Source organism: Rhinolophus hipposideros, assembly GCF_964194185.1.
Source record: "Rhinolophus hipposideros genome assembly, chromosome: 12".
Taxonomy (NCBI): Eukaryota; Metazoa; Chordata; class Mammalia; order Chiroptera; family Rhinolophidae; genus Rhinolophus; species Rhinolophus hipposideros.
This window is the reverse complement of record NC_138058.1, coordinates 13,340,225-13,363,684: the sequence shown is the minus strand read 5'-3', so window position 1 is coordinate 13,363,684 and position 23,460 is coordinate 13,340,225. Positions and strand designations below refer to the sequence as shown.

Sequence of the window (23,460 nt, the reverse complement as noted above, 5' to 3'; positions counted from 1 at the left end):
TTACATGGATTATTGGTACTTTTTCCCTTTGTTTTGTTATCATACTTAGCACTTCAGTGATATAGGAACAAGGAAAAGATATGACATGTTACTGTTTAATGTCTAGGTGAATGGTTTTATGACAGAAGAGATAGAAAATTATGGCTAAAATGTGTGATGTTTTGATTATCTGTGGACTTCATTTATCTAAGCTGCATTCATACTGTAGTATCAAAAATTGAGAATTTACTATAATCAAGTTTTAACTACTAGTTTCCCAAAGCAGAATTTACTGGGTGACTCACAAATGGTAAGGGCTTTAAGAGCCTTGCTAATAAAGATGCTGACAAATGCATCCATGGCTGGCAATAGCAGCAGGTCGTGAGCGAGAGGGCGAGCAAGGGATCCGACAACTCCCGGCAGGCGGGTACTCCACTACGGAAGGCATTCATTGTTCATTCAATATTTCCTCTGAACAACTGTGTGTAGGACAGTGATTCAGGCTGTGGGAGTGAAAAATAGACTGGGCCTGTCCTGGAGGAGCGCAAAGTCTATGGGGGAAGCTAATACTGGGTACAACAAAAACATAAGAAAAAAGCCATGCACTAACTGAGTAACTCTGGCTGTGATGATTCAAGAATGCATCATAAATGAGGTCATATCTTAATCGAATCTTAAGTCATGCGTGAGTAAGAATTAGGTACATAGAGACAGGAGGATTGAGCTATGATGAATAAATATATGTTTGTAAGGATGTTGTGAAAAGAATTAGAATAATGTGCTCTAAAATTAATGACTTCATTTCATTTTATTCATTATGAAGAGTACAGCTGATTGTTTTTAAAGTACAGGAGTTCTGTAATAATACCTAATGTTTGTTGTTAGGTGTCTGCTAGATTGTGGGCATTATTAAGAATATGAGTTCTGAATTCAGTCCTGAGTCCCAGTCCCAACTTCAGTCGTTTACCAATTGGGACTTTAGGCAAGGAGATACTTTACCTTTCTAGAGTCTGTAATCATATTTAAGATGTTTCTCTTTTCAGAAGATATATCCGTTTTCATACGGATGTTTTCTTTAATACAGGAAGATAACTCACTTGGCCATCCAGGGGTAGGACAGGAACTTGATGGGCTTTTGCAGTTGGGGAGATGGGTTTGTACTGAAGTACTTTGACTAGCTATTTTTAGGGATACAGGTGATTACTCTTCATTCTCTGTGAAGGTAATTGGTCTATGGAGGACTGGGATCTGTTGTCTGTCCTCCTTAACTCCATGCTTTAGCCAGCTGAGCCAACTACTAAATTAATAGGAGTGTGCAAATCATAAAGTAATAAACTTGGCCTAATAAGGGACATTAAAGATAATCTAATTCAACTTTTCCCTGATATGGCTGGAAAGATAACTTCCACAGTATGAATTCATTCATTCATTCATTCATTCATTCATTCATTCATGCATTATTCAAGAGATATTTGTTAGGCCTTCTGTTTGCCAGGTAAACCCAGACTCTGAAAATACAAAGAGAAATAGGAATGCATCCCTGCATTCAAGAACCCCACAATTCGGTGGTATTGGAGAGAGTGAGCTGCATACAAAAAGTGCAAAATATTGAGATTAAGTTTAAATAGTTCAAAGTACTATGCGCACAGTACTATGAGAACATTAATGTCTGTGGTCTAGGAAGACCTAACAGAGATGGCGAGATGAGCAGAATGAAGGCAGAATAGAATTTCATAAAGTGCAAAAAAGTAGGCCATCCCGGGAGAGCAAATACATAGCAAAAGCAAAAGCTGCGAAATTGTGGGAGAGCCCGGTGGGAGTTGGCTGGAATAGACAGTGCAGATCAGTGAGGTCAGGTGTTAAAGGGCTACAGTGTGGAGGTCCATCCGTGACAGACAGCGAGTTAGCTTCTGGCTGAATACCTTTGGTGATGAGCATACTGACTTGTGAGGCAACCCAGCCAATTTCGGGTAGCTTTGGTTCCTAGAGCAATTTCTGGCTGAAAAAGTACTGAAGTGTAACAGGATTGATTAAATGTGTTCCATAAAACTTACAGTTTTACGAATAGAATTACCATATGACCCAGCAATCCCTCTCCTGGGTATCTACCCAAAAAATTTGAAAGCATTTCTCTATAGAGACACGTGTGCTCCACCGTTCATTGCAGCTTTGTTTACGGTGGCCAAGACATGGAAACAACCAAAATGTCCTTCGATAGACGAATGGATAAAGAAGTTGTGGTACATATACACAATGGAATACTATTTGGCGTTAAGGAAAGATGATATAGGAGCAGTTGTGACAACATGGATGGATCTTGAGAGTATAATGCTAAGTGAAATAAGTCAGACAGAAAAAGCAGAGAACCCTATGATTTCACTGATATGTGGTATATAAACCAAAAACAAGACAAACAAATGAGAAACAAAAACTCATAGACACAGACAATAATATAGTGGTTACCAGAGGGTAAGGGGGTGGGGGGAGGGAGATGAGGGTAAGGGGGATCAAATATATGGTGATGGAAGGAGAACTGACTCTGGGTGGTGAACACACAATGGGATTTATAGTTGATGTAATACAGAATTGTACACCTGAAATTATGTAATTTCATTAACAATAGTCACCCCAATAAATAAATTTAAATAAAACAAAACAAAACAAAAAACAAAACTTACAGTCACTGACATTAAGGACAGAATATTTTGGTAGGTGATGGAAAGTATTGGATGGGACAGAAGAGTAGTACAGTTGGTTTAAGAGCAGGTGATTAACAAGTGATTCCTAGTGAAGCAGAAGCTTTTATACGTTTTATAAATTTCCTAGGAAAAATTAGAATGTGTTTGCTTAATTTATACAAACAGAACTGCTAATAAAAGAATGCTATTAGTAGAATTTACACTCTTTATTAAAATAAGTTCTGTGAGGCTTACTGAATTTATACACTTTTACGTATCACAAAATAAGATTGAACTGATTATTACCATACTACAAAATTTTAAACTATTTGCAAACTTCTAAAAATATTTTTTTTCCCCAGATATCTAACAGATTTTGAACCAATTCAGTGCATGGGTCGTGGTGGATTTGGAGTTGTCTTTGAAGCTAGAAACAAAGTAGATGACTGCAATTATGCTATCAAGAGAATCCGTCTCCCCAACAGGTAATGGATGGTACTGCTGGTAAACGTGGAGTTAGCACTGTATTATCTTACCGCATAGGCAATATGTCCTTTCTTACTATACTCCATAGAGACTATAGCAGGCATAGTTTGTGACTTTCTGAATTGTCTAAGTGCTACCACGTAACCAGATGTCTAAAAGATGTAATCTACTTTGATTGCTTTGTATCTACTTAAAAATAAATCTGCCTTTGTTTTTGATTCTTAACAACTCAGGACTTTCCCATAGTGAATTTTAATAACTATAGACTATAATACATGGCACCATTTTAAAAATAATGTATATTTATTGTGGAAAATAAGCAAGAGTATTAAAACAAAAATTATCTGTATCTTCTCTACTCTTCCCAGTAATAACCACTGTTAACATTTTAGAATATTTCCTTTTGATTTGTTTTCTGGTCACAAATTTACCTAATTGGTAGCCCAGTTATCAGTACAGTACAGTTTTATCTCTTGCTTCCTTCATTGTATCCTCAGCATTTTCCACATTATTAAGAATATTTTATTAAAATATTAAAATACATTAAAAGTTTTTTTATGGCTGGATAATAGTCCAGTTAATACATGTGCCATGTTATGTTTGACCGTTTCTTAATGTTAAACATTTAGGTTTCCAATTTGTTGCAATTAAAAATAACTTTGCAGTGTCCACCTTTTATATAAATTTTTGACCACATCTGCTTCGTTAGGGTAGAGTCTTAGAAGTAGAATTTGTGGCTCAGAATAGTGTGATACTTTAAAGGAGCTTCTAATAATAATACATTGCTTCCCACATATTATGGAAGGCTCCTGTGGATTCTTGATTAAATGGGGGGTTTTACTTCTAACTGGTAGTTAAATGCTCTGTCCAATAGATGGGGACACAGAAACGGCATGGTTTGAGTACTACAGGACTAATTCTTTTCTTTGGGTCTATAATTTTTCATATGTGCAAGGCACCTCCTAGGGTGTACAATTAAGAAAGGCTTCTGTGTTCAAGAACTTATAACTATTTGATGCTTTCATAGTATATATATATATATATATATATATATATATATATATATACACATATATATACATATATATATATATATACATATATATACCATATATATACTATGTATATATATATATATATATACTCAAATAATTGCCGTGCAAGGAAGATTGTGACCCGGGGCTTTGCTAAATAAATAGCTTCTCATGAAAAAAGCATTGATGTAGCCGAGTGGGAGTAAAGGCAGGCAAACTTTATGGAGGCAGTGACATCTGTGCTGAATGTTCGAGAGTAGCTTGTACCTCAGTAGACAGATGTGTAGGGAAAGGATGGCCAAGTACATGGAAGGGCCTGGGCAAACACATGAAGGTGGTAAAGAGAATAGTGAGTGTTCTGGCCTGGGTGCAGCAAAGGGTAAGAATGGGGGAGTATGGGAGAGGGGAGAGAAGATGGAAAAGATTGGGTACAGCACCTGAAATGTCAAGCAAGAAGAATGACGTGATCGAAGTGGAGATGACTCTGGAGGTGATGTTTCGATGGCTGGTATGAGGAAAGGGACGTAGACAAGAATGTTTATTAGGAGGTTTCTTTTGGCAAAAATTTAAGGATACAGAGGATACAGAACATTAATGCAGCAGCAGTGGGGATGGATGAGAAAGGAATGCGTATGAGGAATTGAAAAGGAGGAGCTGGTAGGAGTTGGTAAGAATGTGAGGACCTAGAAGGCAATGAATTCAGACGCAAACCAGGTTTCTCAGAGAGTGGGGCCATAACAACAAGGCACAGCGGGAAACGTGGGAGGGGCTGACCACCTCCTGGGGAGGGAGGAGGGTATAACTTGTACTTATTATATTGTTTCAGATGACAGTGGGGTCTTAGAAATGTGATTAGATTCATCAGAAAAGCTGTCAAGACAAAAGATCAAATCCAGATGCTTTTCTTGTTAAACTTCATTGCCTAGAAAAGATATTTCATATTGATTAAATGTTTAAAGCAAGTTGAGACTTGCTTTAAACAAACAAACAAACTTGTGCTAGGACAAGCTTTTTGGATTACAATATGTCCCTTGTTGGGGGGGGTCATTCTCCACCCTCCAGAGCTGTGATGCTGAGCTCTTTCTTCCGAATACTTCACTTATGCCCCTTCATCCTTCTATTCATTAACAAACGTTAAGCAGTAATCTTTAAGGATCTGTAGTCATTCCTTTTCAGTCAGCCAAGGTTTTAATGAAGCAATAGATGTGCTTGTAGCACTTACTTTTAGAAGAAAAAACACACCAAAAAACCTAAAGTGATGTGTATTTTTTTAACTGCAGGACTTACTATGTGGCTTTTTAGAATCATCCACTAGGTTAATTCATCTGTTTCTAATTTTACATTCAAGGAAGAATTTTATTTCTCACTATTGGATATGATTACTTCTGCAGATCAGAGCACCCTTCAGTGTCTTCTGTTTTCCTCTGTTTCAGGGAATTGGCTCGGGAAAAGGTAATGCGAGAAGTTAAAGCCTTAGCCAAGCTTGAACACCCAGGAATTGTTAGATATTTCAACGCTTGGTTGGAAGCACCACCAGAAAAATGGCAAGAAAAAATGGATGAAATTTGGCTGAAAGATGAAAGGTAACATTGTTAGACATAGACATAAAAACTAAAATTTTCTTTCAGGTTAGTTTTTTGCTTATGTGAACAACATATCATTTGTAAAACTTTAGAGGTGATTTTTTTTTTTTTTTTAAGAAAAATAACAGCAAATTACTCTTATGCTTTGGAACGTTCTCTAGTCCTTGTTAAGTGAAAGTTCATTTAGTATATAAACATGAATTTTTCTTCTTTTTTGTCTAGAACATGAATTTTTTAAATTAAATTTATTTGGGTGACATTGGTTAATAACATAAGTTTGAAGTGTACAATTCTATAATAATACATCATCTGTATATTGCCCTGTGTACTCACCACTCAAAGTCTAGTCTACCTCTGTCACCATGTATCTGACCCTTTTTACCTAACTCTTCATCTTTCCCCCACCCCTTCTCCTCTGGTTGTTGTATTTGATTTGCTAGTACTTTGTTTAGGGTTTTTGCATCTGTGTTCCTAAGAGATATTTGGTGTGTAATTTTCTTTTTTGTGTTGTCCTTGCCTGGTTTTGGTACCAGGGTAATTTTGACCTCATAAAATGAGATAGGAAATACTGCCTTTTCTTCAATTGTTTGGAAGAGTTTGAGAAGGACAGGTATTAAATCATCTTTGAATGTTTAGTAGAATTCACTAGTGAAACTATCAGGTCCTGGAACTTTACTTTTTGGGAGGCTTTTGATGATTTTCAATTTCCTTACTGTTGATTGGTATATTTAGATTTTTCTATTTTAGTTCATCACGATTCAGTCTAGGAAGGTTATATATTTCTAAGAACTTGTCCATTTCTTCTAGGTTACTGAATTTGGTGGTATATAGCCTTTCATATTATTCTTATATTGTCCTTTGCATTTCTGTGGTGTCCATTGTAACTTCTCTTTTATTTCTGATTTTATTTGAGTCTTTCTCTTTTTTCCTTAGTGAGTCTAACCAGAGGTTTGTCAATTATATTAATCTTTTCAAAGAACCAGTTCTTTGTTGCATTATTTTTCTATTGTCTTTTTGTTCTCTAGTTCATTTAATTATTCTCCTCTAATTTTTTTTTAATTTCCTTCCTTCTGACTTTTGGCTTTGTTCTTTTTTTTTTCTAGTTCTTTAAGGTGAATGTTAGATTGTTTATTTGAAATTTTTCTTGTTTCTTGAAGTATCCCTATAATGTTATAAATTTCCCTCTTATTACTGTTTTTGCTGCATCCTCAAAATTTTGGTATATCATATTGTCATTCTCATTTGTCTATGTATCTTTTGGTCTCTTATTTCTTCTTTGACTGAGTCACTGAATGTTGTTTAATCTCCACATATTTTGGTTTTTCCAGTTTTCTTTTTGCAGTTGATTTCCAGTTTCAAAGGGTTGTGGTTAGAGAATATAATTCTTATGATTTCAGTCTTCTTAAATGTGTTGAGGCTAGTTTTGTGCCCCACCATATGGTCTGTCCTTGAGAATGTTCCATGTGCACTAGAGAAGAATGTATGTTTTGGGATGAAAAGCTCAAATGTATGTTTTGGGATGAAAAGCTCTGTAAAAATCGATTATGTCCATTTGTTTTAATGTGTCATTTAAGGCTAATATTTCCGTATTGATTTTTTATTTGGATGATCTATCCATTTCTGTCAATGGAGTACTTAGGTCCTCTACTAAAATTGTATTTTTTGTCATTTTCCTCCTTTTTGTTCTGTTAGTAATTGCTTTATATATTTTGGTGCTCCCAGGTTGGGTGCATATATGTTAATAAGTGTTATGTCTTCTTGATGTATTGTCCCCTTTGTCATCATAAAATGTTCATCTTTGTCTCTTGTTACCTTTTTTATCTTGAAATCTATTTTGTCTACTATAAGTATGGCTACACCATCTTTTCTCTGGATGCCATTTGCATGGAATATCATAGTCTACCCTTCACTTTGAGTCTCTGTTTGTCTTTGCAGCTGAGATGTGTCTCCTAAAGGCAGCCTATAGTTACGTTTTGTTTTTTTAATGCATCCCATTACTCTGTGCCTTTTAATTGGTGGGTTCAGCTATTTACATTTAGGGTGATTATTGATATGTGAAGATTTCCTATAGCTATTTTATCTTTTGTTTTTAATAGTTCTGTGTTTCCATTGTTTCTTTTCCTTTGTGTTTCTGTTATTTTAGTTTGGTGGTATTATATGATTTTGTCCTCCATTTCCTCTTTCTTATGTTATGTGCCTCGGTTCTAGATTTTTATTTTGTGGTTGCCATTAGGTTTATGCAAAAACAAAAAAGTTTCAGGCTGGCCCCGTGGCTCAGGCGGTTAGAGCTCCATGCTCCTAACTCTGAAGGCTGCTGGTTTGATTCCCACATGGGCCAGTGGGCTCTCAACCACAAGGTTGCCGGTTCAATTCCTCGAGTTCCACAAGGGATGGTGGGCAGCGCCCCCTACAACTAAGATAGAACATGGCACCTTGGGCTGAGCTGCCACTGAGCTCCCAGATGGCTCAGTTAGTTGGAATGCGTCCTTTCAACCACAAGGTTGCCGGTTCGACTCCTGCAAGGGATAGTGAGCTGCGCCCCCTGCAACTAGCAATGGCAACTGGACCTGGAGCTGAGCTGCGCCCTCCACAACTAAGACTGAAAGGACAACAACTTGACTTGGAAAAAAGGCCTGGAAGTACACACTGTTCCCCAATAAAGTCCTGTTCCCCTTCCCCAATAAAATCTTTAAAAAAAAAGAGTTTCATATGTACAGTAGTACTCTTTTCTTCTGATTGCATCTTATCTCCATTCACCTGTGCAAATTTAGTCGTTCCCCCCACTTTGTTTTTGTTGTCACAAATTATCCCTTTTTATGCTGTGTGTTCATTTCCAAATTGAAGTAGCTGTTGTTGTTCTTATTTTTTAAATGCTTTACCTCCTTTAATCTTTATGTTATGTGTAAGTATTTAATATCCTATTCTGAACTAGAGTTGTAATTTCTGCTTCCATCTGTCAGTCATCGTACTCATAGTTTTGCAGCCTTTGGTATTTTGTTTCAGGCAAAAGAGCTTCTTTCAGCATTTGTTGTAATGCAATTCTTGTGGTAAATTCCCTCAGCTTTTATAGGTCTGGAAAAACTTTTATTTCTCCTTCATATCTAAAGGATAACTTTGCCGGATATATCATTCTTGGCTGGTGATTTCTCTCTTTTAATAACTTGAATACTTGGTTCCACTCTCTCCTCGCTTGTAAGGTATCTGCTGACAAATCTGATGAAATTCTAATGGGGTTTACCATCTTCTTTTCCCTCTCTGCCTTGAGAATTCTTTCTTTGTCTTTAATTTTGGACAATTTTAATATAATGTGCCCTGGAGAAGGGCACATTTTTGGATTGAGATAATTAGGTGTTTTGTTAGCTCCTTGGATTTGAAGATCCAGTTCTTTACATAGGGTTGGAAAGTACTTGTCAGTAATTTTTTTGAATTAGACTCTCTGCTCCCTCCTCCCTCTCTTCTGCTGATATAGCCATTATGCGTATTCTTACAGTGCTCTTTCTAATGGAGTCAGATAGTTCTAGTAGAGTTCTTTCTTTCTTCTTTCCTTCCTTTCTTTCTCTCGATTCACTATTCTTCCATCTGAGTCATCTCTAAGTTTCTACCTTCAGTATTACTAATGCTTGCCTCCATTAGATCTGCTCTATTTCCTAAACTTGGTAGTTCATTCTTCATTTCATTTACTGAGTTCCTCAACTTCAGAATTTCTTTTTGGTTCTGTTTTTATATCAAGAGAGTTTCAATCTCTTTGGTGAAGTAATTTTTTTTCTTTGTTTTTTGCTTTTATTTCTGAGCTCTTTAAATTGCTTTTCTGAGTTTTCTTATAGTGTACTGAATTTTTTTTAGAACTGCAATCTTAAATTCTCTGTTATTTAAATCACAGTTTTCTGTGTCTTTAATTTTATTTTCTGGAGATTTTTCATTTTCTTTCTGAGTTCCCTTGTTACTTCGGTTATTCATGGTGCTTGATGGATTATTTCTCTGCTTGGGCACTTGTGGGAATGAAACATTATTTTTAAAGTATTTGACTCTTAACTGTGTAGCAAGTTGATAGAGGTTTTTCTTTGTTTTCCAGTAGGTGTTGCTGAAACACAAGTTTTTACTTTTTCTTTTCTGCACCGCTGGTGCTTTCAGGAATCTCCGTGGGGCCGTGTCGCCTCTGTAGTGGAAAACACCCCATATTCACTGAGGAGGTGGGCTTCACCTTTACAACCCAGTTGCCTTGGTCTCAGGACACCACCTCCGTGGTGGGATGTGGCAGATTACGGTCTCCTGACCTGTGTGTTTCTAAAACCACCTTCCTGTAGTCAGAAGCGGCTCTGTTTGCATTGACTCAGTTGCCTCTACCAAGGTCCACGGATGGGTAGGGGAGGGGTGGGCGGTGGGAAGTGGGTTCGCACATCTGTGGCTCTGTTCCTTCTAGTGGGTTTAGTTGCAATGAGTACAGACCACTTAGGCTGGAAAGTTTTTCTTGCCCTTTTGCAATCTGCCGGGTAATCCCCTCCTGCCAGGTGGGGCAGGAGGGGATTGGTTGGGTGGGTTCCTCCATCTGCAGAATCCTTTGTCTAGTGATGGTGGATTGTGGAATGCTGCCACCGTTTGTACCGCTTCTCTGCCCCTGATCCTTCTCTGCCCCCATTGGGCTCAGCCTCAACGTGTACCGGCCACCCAGACCCAATTGCTGCCTCTGCCCCTCCAGTTCTCCCAGTGGGGTCATACTGCGACCCATCACTGCTACCGCCTCTGCTGGGGCCTTGGCAAGCACCAGATTGTGTCTGCAGCTCCTATCTCTGTCTTTCCCTGTCCTGTCCCCATTCTTTGCCTGACTTGCCCACCACCTTAAGAAGTCTCAATGAGCACATTGTGTATTGAACAGGGAAACCTTTGTTAAATTGTAGCTGTCCAACTTGTGGTAACTTCTAGAGGAGACACCTGGAGGTCCTTTCACGCCACCATGCTGCTGACATCACTGATACAGAACATACATTTTTAAAGTTATTAGTAGATAGGGCTCTTTGAATTGTAATTCACTGAGGGATTCACAGTGGCTTTTCAAGGAGTTTTCAAGTATTTTCAGTTAAAAATACATAAACTTATGCAACCTGAAGGTAATTCCCATATTAAATATACTGTGTTATAAGAGGGAAGGACCTTTTAAAAACTACTAAATGAGAACAAAGAGGAAGCAGGTTGCAAACAGCTAGAGTAAAATTCCTGTCTAGAAGCACCAAAAACAGCCCTCGTTACAGTGACACTTATGATAGACTCGGCCAATAAGCAACCCATGGAAGGATCACGTGACATGGCCCCTGGTCTCCAGGCCCTGTGAGCTAGGGCTTCAGAGTCACAGCCACTGAGGGTTCCTGTCCTTGTTTTTCCTTCTGTGCTTTGTGTTTTGCATGACGACCTTGGCTGCCCTAGCATAACTGTCCTAGATAATCTTTCCAAGTTGAAAGTTAACGTTGAAAATTAAGTTTTTTCGAAAGAATGGATGGAATGTGATATTCTTTGTCTCATATAGCATGTTTTTATTTAACCTGTGTGTTGTTTGTCTTTTGGTAGCTGGCTTTATTGCAGGTGAAGCTTTCAAAACCAAGGATGTGGTTCACATAATGGAATCCCCACATATTCACTCTCGTCCCTTTGTGTTTCTCCCACTTTTAGCACCGACTGGCCTCTAAGCTCTCCTGGTCCAATGGATGCACCATCAGTTAAAATACGCAGGATGGATCCTTTCTCTACAAAGGAGCACATTGAGATCATAGATCCTTTACCACAAAGAAGCAGGTCTTTTTCAGTAGGGATTTCCTGTGGCCACACAAGTTCGTCTGAGAGCGACTTCTCTCCACTAGAATTTTCAGGAACGGACGGTGGAGACTCCAGCGAGTCCGTGGATGGAGCACACAACCCCCAGGACGGTTGCCTTACAGACTGTGATTTGGAAGGTGGCACTGTGGGTGACAGCGAGGACGGGCACACCTTTGAACTTTGTCCTTCTGAAGCCTGTCCTCATGGAAGGTCAAGGGAGAGAACCTCCTCTTCTATAGTATTTGAAGATTCAGGCTGTGATAACACGGCCAGTAAAGAAGAGCTCAAAACTAAGCGACTGCACGTGGGCAACCATTGCGCTCACAAACTCACGGCTACTAAGCATTCCAGTAGCAAATCTTCTTCGGAACCCACTCTGTCTGTTTCTCCCCCAAGACCAACCACTCTGAGTCTAGATCTCACTAAAAACACTGCGGCCAAACTCCAGCCCAGCTCACCAAAGGTGTATCTTTACATTCAGATGCAGCTGTGTCGGAAGGAAAACCTCAAAGACTGGATGAACAGCCGATGCACCATCGAGGAGAGAGAGAGGAGCATGTGTCTGCACGTCTTCCTGCAGATCGCAGAGGCCGTGGAGTTCCTGCACAGCAAAGGGCTCATGCACAGGGACCTCAAGGTCTGTACTTATGAGCCATCACCCAGGCTTTCAGTCCGACGTCCTGTGCAGTATGTGCAGCATTTGTGGGTTGTAACTGAAGTGCCCGTAAGAGTGGAGGAGAGTGAAGGCGTTGGGAGCAGAGGTCTGGGAAAGTGGCCTGAAGGGGCCTGCTGCAAAAATAAGAAATCTCGTGTTTTAAAAACCTCAGGAAAATCGTGAATCCGTCTCTATAATGTGTTTTTATGTCCATGCTACAGTAAAAAGTATTCCCAATCTCCTGAAGGAAAAAATACATATATAGGAGCAAACAGACTTTTTCTCACGGCTTTGAGTAACCCTGACACAGGTTCCCATAGGGCCCTGAGGTAGCATACTGAAATTGCCCTGCTTTTTACCCCTGTTCCTGAACTGTTTAGGCTTTGGAGAAGGAGGTGAGAAGCTGGATGATGAAAGGTGGCCCATGGTTAGCCAGGGGATTACAGCTCTAAAACCCTTGAATCTATTTTCAGTACCTACAATATTGGATATTGTAGCAAAGCATTATGCTAAGTTACATAAGATTCTTACTAAAACATGCAGTATTTCCTCAGTATGTTTCTGAAATAAGGACATATAACTTTTATTTAACTGATTTCTGCCTATACGTAGATATGTAGTGAATATGTCAATATTTTTCTGATGGAAGTAGCTTAAATTCTTGATAGATTTGGACTCATTTTAATTACTTTCAGCTTTGTTCTATGTAACCACAAACTTGTTTCAGGCACTAAAGTAGCTATTTGGATGAGTTATTTTCTTCTAAAATCAGTGGGTTTTTTTAATCCTTGAGTATATATTTTAAGAGTTTGGAATAGCAGGGAGAAAAATTAGAAATAATTCCTCTTTTCCAAAGTAATTGTTTGTGAATTATACGTAATCACTATGCTTCAGTGATTTTGATATGGGCCAAAACTGATTGCCAAGAATTATTCTTCACTGAATGAGAAGTTCACAGATGATTTATTTTGGTTAGAAGGGAGAAGGTTACCAGAAGGCTAGATACCCCTAAACTTGAAAGAGTGCTGGCTATTGGAATACGGTAAACATTTATCATTTGGTTGAACCCTATGAGCTGATACACACATTCTTCTTGTACTTAACACTTATTATATACACAGAATGCCAAGGTGAAAGGCATGTAATTATGTTTTTAATAATTTTAAATATTCTGCTGATTTTATAATGTTAATGAGATATTGGTGAATATTTGTTTGATGCTAAAAGTGTTGTCTAAAGATTTTTCCTGTATTTCTCTATGCACCAAAATAATTTCAAGAAGAACATTGATTTTCCCATTTTTTTCTAGAAATCAAAAAGTTTATTTTTTTCTAGAGATAAATGCCTTCTAAAGATTTCTAGTGAACCAGAAAAAACAATTCCCCCAAGATTTTTATTCCCAGTTGAAAAAGTTATGCATTCTGTTCATTCTGACCTGTCTTTGAGCTCAATATTAAGCCTCCTAGGCTCTCTCCCCATTTTGTTTTTTGGTCACATTTTTGTCATCAGCACTCTCTAGCCCCTGATTCTCCAGACTTCTAATCTTAATTCTTTTCTTCATTCAACCTACACTGGGATTTTTTTATCAGTTCCTTAAATATACAGTGTCCTCATAGAACGTGGTATTTCTCCGTCATAATTCTTATCACAGTCATATTATGTATCCCCCGGTTTCCACTGGGGCACGAGCCATGTCTGTTCACCTGCTGTATCCTTAGTACAATGGCTGAGACATTCTGTATGCTCATATCATTTTATTTTGAATATTCTCTTGTTTGCAACCAAAATCATTTGTAATAATGTAATCAAAAAAGGAAATTTATTGGCCCTTGTAACTGAACTGTCCAAGATTCAAGTAAAGCTTGATCTAGGATCAAGCGATGTGGCCAAGACGTGGTTCCCCCACCTCTCACCCCATTTCAAGCAGGCTCTCCCTTCACAGTCTCAGGACTGCTGCCAGTGAATCTCAGGGCCACGTGTTTTACATCGTTTGGAGTAGTGGGTGAAGGTCGGGGGGAAAGTATGAGTAGCTCTTTCCCCTACTATTGACCGGAAGGCCTGGGTTCCCTTCCAATTGCTGTGGGCCAAAGACACACACCCATCTCTAAACCAGTGTCCTGACCAGGCGATGGGATTAAGCTGATTGGTTTATACCACCTCCGATACATTCCACCAGAAGAAAGGGGTTGCTGCACAGTAGGGAAGAAGAGAGTTCCCAAAGTCAAGTCAGGATACTTCTGGTGGAAGCATGGGGATAGATGCTGGAGAGCCTAAAAATAAGTCAATTTTTAAAAAGTATTACAGTATTCGGTAAAGAATAGCAGATGATAGGAAAGGGAAAGAACGATGAAATTTAAGGCAGCATCGTCTATTATTGCCTCTCAGACAAGGTTATTTGTGGGAGAGCAGGAGGTTATTGTAGACTGGTTATGTGCAATAACTCATGCATTGCTTCAAAGTCAAAATTATATAGTGGTAGTTTGGAGTTTGGGAATAAAATGTTATTTGTCTGGCAGTATTTGAAGCCTGATGAAATTCAAATTCATGAGCTCAATGGCTTTATGCCTTATTTCAACGGCTATGAATGGTGGTCATGTTAGCAGAGGTTAGAGTAGGTTCTGAGGGAAACGTGATATATTTCATGAAGGGGACTTTGAATTTGAGGAGCCCATGAGAAATTTGGTTAGCTGTATCTTCTAAACAGTTGCCCATGAGAGTCTAGAATTCGGGACAGAGGTCTTAGAATATATGGGAGCATGTGGGTATTCGAAGAGGCAGTACAAAGGAGTATTAGGAGCTCTGATTCTCCATGAGAGCTTCCTTTCTGCTCACAGACACAAACCCCAATACCTGCTGTGCTATTCATTCAATAGACAGTAGTGATCGGCTGCCATAGGGCACAAACTGTACAGAATGCTGGACCTGTGGTCGCGAAGCAGAAGTCCTTTTCTCATGGAGTCAGACTGCCTGAGTTTAAATCTCTACCCCACCACTCACTGTCTGGGAACCTTGGGCAGTTAACTTCTCTGGGCTTCAGTTTCCACAACTGTACAATGAAGGACTAATAGAACTAACAGGGTTGTATCATATGAGTGAATAGTAGTAAATAGCTCAGATGGCTCTTGGTATATTGCAAATGAGATAGGTGCATTTGCTATTATCTTTACTATCATTATAATCATAAATTAAGTCATAAATGTAGAGAAACTTACCAGAGGGAGAGTACATAGAATAATAACATTGAGCATTAAGTAGAATGCCCTAGGGAATGTCAGTCTCTAAGGGTTTAAATAGATGCTAACTATTTGCTAACTCATGAGCTAAATGGCAAAATGTAAATGCTAACTCCCTCTGCTTTATTCATGGTACCTGTGTAGCGTGGAAGGATTGTTCTTATTTTCATATTAGCTCATTTTAAAGAGAAACGTGCTTGAGAATGTCTAGTTTCTTGTATTTGTTTTCTGTAGTTAATTAAATAAATTCCCTTTCTCTCCTTTTCCATACACACCCATTGTGCTTTTTGTCTGGTTTGATGTTTTCAGCCTTCCAACATATTCTTTACACTGGACGACGTGGTCAAGGTGGGAGACTTTGGGTTGGTGACTGCAATGGACCAGGATGAGGAAGAACACATGGTTCTGACGCCAATGCCAGCGTATGCGCGACACACGGGCCACGTGGGGACCAAACTGTATATGAGCCCAGAGCAGGTGAGCTGTTTTGTTTTCCTTCTGAATTAAAAACAGATTTTTAGTTAGTATGGCAGCAAGCCACATGTACCCCATGACTCTCTATCATGTTCTGCTGAAGTAAAATCTGAAAAGTATGAAAACTGGTAGTAGTGTTCCCCAGGCAACACAGCTCAGACACAGTTTCTACAACCTGAATTGGGGATGGATTGAAAAGAAACACTCACAATGCATAAAACATGCTCACTCTTTGAACCAGAACCTGACAGCAACTAGAAACTTATGAAGATACTTGGAATGCCCCCCTCCCAAGCTTAACTCCAGTTTGCCCTGTGTGAACTGGAGGAACTTTTCAGAGCCAGCTCTAGCCGGAGGTACTGTATTGAGCTGCTCTCACAGTAATTTTCAGGCAACTTCCCCAAAGTACCATGGCAGGAAATAGAGGTAGATAGGCTGGAATATCTTGCCTTGTGGGATGCTTTGTCTCCAGACGAACAGGACAGAGACTGGAAGAGTGCTTCAGTGTAGCAAGCCCGCCCACAACCAGGCTAATGATGCGCACAAGCTTCGATGTGCTTAGATCAGCAGTTCTCAGACTTTAGTCTCAGTACCTGTTTATACTTGTAAACATGATTGAAAACCCATGAGGTTTTCTTATGGGATTTTTTTTTTTAAAGATTTTATTGGGGAAGGGGAACAGGACTTTATTGGGGAACAGTGTGTACTTCAGGGACTTTTCCAAATCAAGTGTTGTCCTTTCAATCTTAGTTGTGGAGGGTGCCATTCAGCTTCAAGTTGTTGTCCTTTCAGTCTTAGTTGTGGAGGGCACAGCTCAGCTCCAGGTCCAATTGCCATTTCTAGTTGAAGGGGGCACAGCCCACCATCCCTTGTGGGAGTCGAACCGGCAACCTTGTGGTTGAGAGGACATGCTTCAACCAACTGAGCCATCTGGCACTGGCCCATGTGGGAATCGAACCGCCTTCGGCATTAGGAGCATGGAGCTCCAACTGCCTGAGCCATCGGGCCGGCCCCTTCTTACGGGATTTTATCTATGGGTATTTGCCATATTAGAGATTCAAACAGGGAAATTTATAAAATTTTATTAATTAAATTAAAAATAAAATTTTATACCGGTCCCATCCTAAAGATATTTTTATGATAAATAAATATTTTCCCAAAAAAAGTTAGAAAAGTGGCATTTGTTTCCATTTTTACAAATCTCTTTAATATCTGATTTAAAAGAGCTAGATTCTCATATGTGCTTTTGCATTCAATTTGTTGCAGTATGTTATTTTGGCTGAAATAAATGAGGAAAATCTGATCTCACACAGATACATAGTTGGAAAGGGAGGAATTTTGTAATAGCATTTTCAGGTAACTGTGGGTATTCTTCTTTGATGGTACATCAAAACTCAGTAAGTGATCATTTCTTAGGAGTCATTTGCCCTGTGGAATCTAAAACCATATCATCAAACGTTTTGTGCTCTGTTACTTGAACATCCTTAGTTCATTTTGCACTTTGAATGGGGATCTTTTACCCATGCATGATTTTGTAACATTGTGGTTTGATAATTTGGAAACTATTGTTTCCGTAAGTTATGCAACTTTTCCAAAAGTTGTCACAATTCATTATACAATATTTTTTAAAAATCACTTTGGTTAATATTACCACCAATTTCACCAGAAAAAGCTTGAAGGATTAGGAACCTGTCAGGTCCCCATGGTGAATACGAATTTTCCAAAATTCCAGTTTTCCTGGAAGTGCCATTCTCACATGGTTCATCTTTAAGACAGTGTCTGTCAAGCATCCAAGTCAGAGTAGTTGTGGTTTGTCTACCAATTGTTCTTTCAAGTCAAAATGGTGTTCTGTGAAAAGAGCAACTTGTTCATATTGTAACTCCAACAACTGCACAAGCGCTTTCTCTCCAGCCAGCCATTGTGCTTCAGTTTAGAGCTGAAATGCTTTATGAACATTTACTTCCCATTTTGTCACACAGAATGTTATCAAGATGTGTACCTAGGGGTCAACATGTAATAAAATTAAGAATTTTTACTGCTTCAGCAAGGACATTTGAAGTGAAATTATCTTTTTTGTTGTTTTGTTTTTTAACTATCAGTATGTGGTACTGAAGAATATAATTACTGCTAATACAGTTTGTTGCCACTGTCTTGATTCATACTAAGGTTTCAGCAGTGTAATGGTCAACACAATGAAAAGGCAAATCATGTCATAGTATTTTGTGAAAAGAATCTTGACTTTGCAGACCTCTTCTGAAAGGATGTTGGGATCCTCAGGGATCCATGGACCACATTCTGTAAAACGGCTGGGTTAGATGATCTTTGGAAGTTATATCAGAGACCAGTCATAGGAATTGCCTTTGAGAAGAAGGACTTTATTTTACAGTAGTGCAGTTTCCTTTGGTACTGTTTCGGTTTTTTACATTATTCATGCATTCCTTTGTTATGTTTGAAATTTTCCTTTTTTTAGTTAATTAAAAAATATTTAAAAGAACCCTCTAATTCGACATGTTGAATTTCAAAGATAGAGAGAAAATGGTATAGGCATTTAGGTAGGAAAAAAAAAATTTATAGCTAAAGAGATTGTTTTCTATAGGACTCGACCCCAGAAGACAATAAAGCAGCATGTACAGTTTTGAAGAAAAATGCCTGTGACCCATGAATCTTGTTTCTGGTCGTAGAGTTATTCATGTACAAAGAAAACAGACATTTTTAGATAGATACGAGTTAAAGAAAAGATTCTCTTATGTGGAAAAAGCAGATGTAGAAGTGTGCGCACAGTGTACAACGGTTCACAGGTACAAACTGTACAACGGCTTGTGTAAAGGAGGGGAGGCTGGGTGTGTGTTTGCTTATGTTTAGGTAAAGAAGGATGTGCCAGTAACAAGTGGTTATGGGAGCAGCAGACAGGACGTGGCTGCTGGGCACTGGTCATATGAGGGACAGGTCGGAGGGAAACTTGACTATATGCTTCTTTTTGAACCATGTGAATACGTTACCTATTGAAAGTGAATTTAAGAATGGGAAACTTATAAAAATATTGGCAGTGGACAGCTAAACCAATTCAGTATATGTGTCAATGGCTTATGAATATGAATACCAAATTAAAATTGAATACAAAATGTAAATTAGTAAAAGTTTTATAATTTTATATACAGTCATCCTAATTAGCTGGGTCTGTCACTCCCATATTAAATTAATAATGATTACGAAACAGAAGGTGGTAAGAACAGAGAAAATAAAGATAGGAGTAAGGAGTTGCCTTTGATGCACCTAAATTCAGCAAATAGAATTAAAAATAGTATTTCTACCTTCTGTATCACTACAGAAGAGAAAAGCAAACTACAAGAAAAGGGAAGGGTACAGAAATACAAAATTTAAAGTGATGGTAAAGCCAAATATTAGTTATGACAATAAATAAATAAATGTGTTTAAGTTTCCCCCTGAAAGGGGAAACTTCAGGTTAGGTTAAATTTGTGTGTGTGTGTGTGTATGTGTGTGTGTTTCCAAAAAAAAAGTTTAAAAAGGGAAGCTAGTTGAAAGATATCCTAGGCCTTATATATAGTTGGCATTTGAACATTTATTGATAAACAAGTTAAAATAAGATGTACTTTCATTTCAAACTTCTGGACCACAAAGAAGCACAAAGAAGTGTGTTGGAAAACAGAACTTGTGAATGTCTTGCTGTGATCACAATGCAATAAAAAAAGATGATAGTGGTTTGTTTTGATTTGGGGTTTTTGTTTGTTGTTACTTCTGTTTTGACTAGCTGGACATTTCAAACACCTTCCTAAGTAACTATTGAATGAATAATAAAAATACTCATGCAAAGTATTAAGAAAACAATGAAAGAAATGAAAAATATTGACATTCATAGGAAGCTACCAATATTGTATTTGGAGGTAAATGTATTTGAAAAGCCTTCATTGTAGAAGCACGTTACTCTGTAAGTGATTCAGCTCAATAGGAGGTGGGGAGGAGTTGTAAGATGTTAAATAGGAATGAAAACTCATGGGTGAAACAGTAAGACGACAACATTGTGGTAGATTTTAGGTTTTTAAATAAAAAGGATAATCCTCTCTAGCAAATTTACTTAAAGGGAGAAAGCCACAAATCAACTTAGAAATCAGAAATGACACATGTGGCAGAGGTTTTAATTTATAAGAGATTATTATATATACTCGATCATTTACAACCAAAAGTTTCCAAACTGGCTTGAGTAGAAAAAGAAATCTGGCCCAAGTAATTGAATCGTCGTCCAATGAGGTGGCCAGGACCTGGTGAAAGGAGAAATTAAAATTGGACGAAATATCAAAGTACTGTAAATAAACATATTTATATCCATAGGAAAAAAGACAGGAAGGAAGAGCCATAAAATGTCAACAGTCACTGTTTCTGTGTAGGGGTCTTTGAAAGGTATTTTGGACTTTCCTGTGTTTTCCAATTTTTCTACGTAGGCGTGTCAGAATTGATACTAAATGTTTTTAATAGCATTTTTTTAATTCACCATTATTCAAGAGGCTGAAAATATACCTTCACACTTTAAGTATTGTGAAAACAAAATAGGAATGACTGAATAAATGGAATTCTATCTGGATGTAGATGCCTGTGAATGAAGGGCTCCCTAGATGAGTCCCCGCCATCCCCAACCCTGTTTGAAATAGATGACTCGCCTGACCTTCCCCCTTAGGATCTATCGCATTATACTGTTTATTCTTTTCATAGCATTTTTGACTCTCTGAAAGTGTTTGTTTTTCTTCACCTCTAAAATATAAGCTATCAGAAAAGGGGTCTAGCTTATCTCTTTTTTTACTTTATCCCCAACACTTAAAACAATGCCTAGAACTCAGCACAAATGTTTGGGAGATGAGTGAATGTGAATGTCAGTGAAAAGATAGACACCAGCAAGGTAATCCTGGCCACCGCCCCCCACTGTTGTGCTGACTGTATTTTGGCTTGTACTGGGGTATGTGTGTGTGTGTTTTGTCTACACACGTGTGTACATATGTTGGAGGTGAGGGTTGCCATCTGAGACAGGAAGAGATTGATGACAAGGGATGTAATATTTGTTATGTTGTTAACACCAGAAAATCAAGAGTCGCTGCAGAAATTTTGTCATGGCAGTGTGTGGTAGTTAAAATACGGTAGTTAAAAAATGGACAGTCTTAATTCTCTTAATAAACCTCTTACTATTCCTCTGTATTTTTAAATACAGAAACTGTCTCTTTATAAAACATCCCTTTAAGAAGTCTCTCAAAATACTTTCGCTGTATGAATTGTCTTACCGAAGCCTCAGAAGCTGTACTAAGACATTGTTTTAAAATATTTTTATCAAAGCTCTTTAATTTTCTTATCCTTCTAGGACAAAATGAGCACAGACCATAGTTACCTTGTTCTTGGTTGTAATCACCAGGAAATACAGGCCACGTTCTAGTATTACACAGTGATAAAACAATCAACTTAAATTCTGAAAGGGTATATTACATTCTGCCCCCCTTGAGATTTGTACTTAATTCCTTATTTTTCAGGTATTCTGCAAAGATTGCTTTGTGTTCATGAAGCTACACTTGTTTTTTTAAATGTATTTAATAATGCTTTCCCCTCCTCAATACATGTTAATCTATCCTATGTAGGGGTAGGAAATATGGAAAATACAGGAATGTAAAAACAAAAAAGAAAAATCATTTACTAGAAGATCTCTAAAATTTTAACAGTGGTTAGTTATTTCCTTTTGTGTAATGGAGTAGATACATACATCTTATAACATTTTTATACATATTTTGGGAAAAAATCGGATTCTAGTCTGTAAAATTTTGGATACAATATAAAATGTAAGCATTTCCCATATAATTAAATGTTCTTCAAAACATTTTTGGCTACATAGTATTATTCTCTCAGCTAAGCAATTTATTCAACATTTGTTTTGGACATTTTAGTTACTTGTAATTTTTGCTGTTAGGATTATCACTTAGATAACTATCACTGTGTGCAAATCTCTGTTCACATGTCCGTGTACGCTAGGGTAGATGAAATTAATTAGGCCCATCAAGTGGGAGTAGGAATTTATTGCTAGTCGCCTATCATGAAGGTGTGTTAGTTTATATTCTCCACTCTTGTATGAGGATGTCCTTTTCACTGTACCCTGGTAAGCTCTGTTTTTGAACATATTTTCTTTGAATACTTCCCAAACCCCAGGGATCAGAGGTAAGGTTGATGTAGCTCGTACCATCTTTGAAACTTTACATCTGATGTTCAATATTCTGTGTGCATAAAGGCAGGTGGTTGTGGGAGTAACCAGGGAAACGTACCAAGTGCAGCTCAGAGAGGAGGTGGTGAAGGGTTTGTAATCCTAGCCACGACCTTGGGACTCCCCCATGAAGAAATGCTGCCCTTCTTTAGTTTTGCCAAATGGCAAGTTATGTGCCTAAAATAATTGTCACAAACAAAAGAGTTTTCCTGAACCACCCCTCCAGGTCACTTTTAATTTGAATAAGGCTTTGTTTAATGGAGTAGTTGGGGTGTAATTCATCTGTTCATTTTAACAAATCAGTATTTATTGAGGGCCTTCTCCATACTTAGCCTAGTGTTGGATGGTGGGAATACAAAAGAAGCAGTTCTATTCCCTCCAGGGCTTCCTAATCTAGTTGTGAAGAATAAGAAATATACACATGAAAAATACAACCAAGAATGCAAAGTAGTCCGTAATTAGGTGCTGTAATGAGAGATAACCACAGTTGATTAGTGGTTTGGAGTAATGAGGATTTTCTCATAAAAATGGGTGAGGACTACGGTGATTAGAAATGAGAGATTTGCTTTAGATAGTGTTCACTTTGAAAACAGTCACCCCGGGGGTAGTTGGGTAGTTGAGCCGCTCTTACTGGCTTCCACACTTTCGCATTGCAAGGCTCCAGGTTTCTGCCAGGCCCGTTTTACTGATGCGTATCTCAGAGCCCTTTCTGGGCTTTCCTTCTGTGATGCTGAGTAGTTTAATTACTCTTGCTGCAGTGAGTTGAAGAAAAGAGGCTTGAGAGATTAACTCTTTGCTGCCATTTTTACATATACAATTATTAGGTTGGTGCAAAAATAATTGCAGTTCAAAAGGTTAAATAAAAATAACTGCAAAAACCGCAATTACTTTTGCACCAACCTAATACATTTAAGCAGAGAAGTGACTAAAGTCAACGTTGGGATTCACCAATGCCATATTATCAATTGTATTGTCTCTGTTAATTTTTTTCTAATATTTCTTCTTTATGTGGGATTTCAGATTCATGGAAACAACTACTCGCATAAAGTGGACATCTTTTCTTTAGGCCTCATCCTGTTTGAATTGTTGTACCCATTTGGCACTCAGATGGAGAGAGTCAGGGTAAGTTCTCCCTGCCTCAAAAAAGGTGGAGAAAGAAGATACTCTGAAATTTACAAAAGAACAATTTTAAAAGGAAAATAAGTTATTCTTAATACCAGCAGTTAACTACAAGTGAAAAAGGTCATGTGAGCTGTATAGGGAGGATTTGTAGACTATTTGCTTCC

The 23,460-nt window shown here is 38.1% G+C and overlaps 1 protein-coding gene across 3 annotated transcripts in view; it reads left to right on the top strand.

Annotated features, from left to right (window-relative positions):
- EIF2AK3 (eukaryotic translation initiation factor 2 alpha kinase 3) overlaps positions 1-23,460 on the top strand; it is a 76,541-nt gene that overhangs the window by 44,797 nt on the left and 8,284 nt on the right. For 2 of the 3 annotated variants that reach the window (XM_081069685.1, XM_081069686.1), the window contains 5 exons: positions 3,020-3,142; positions 5,611-5,760; positions 11,422-12,202; positions 15,763-15,930; positions 23,195-23,296. In XM_081069685.1, the coding sequence (XP_080925811.1) occupies positions 3,020-3,142; positions 5,611-5,760; positions 11,422-12,202; positions 15,763-15,930; positions 23,195-23,296 (1,324 nt within the window). Of the gene's footprint in view, positions 1-3,019; positions 3,143-5,610; positions 5,761-8,260; positions 8,452-11,421; positions 12,203-15,762; positions 15,931-23,194; positions 23,297-23,460 lie in introns of those variants that run through there. The other variant, XM_081069687.1, reaches the window with a different exon arrangement.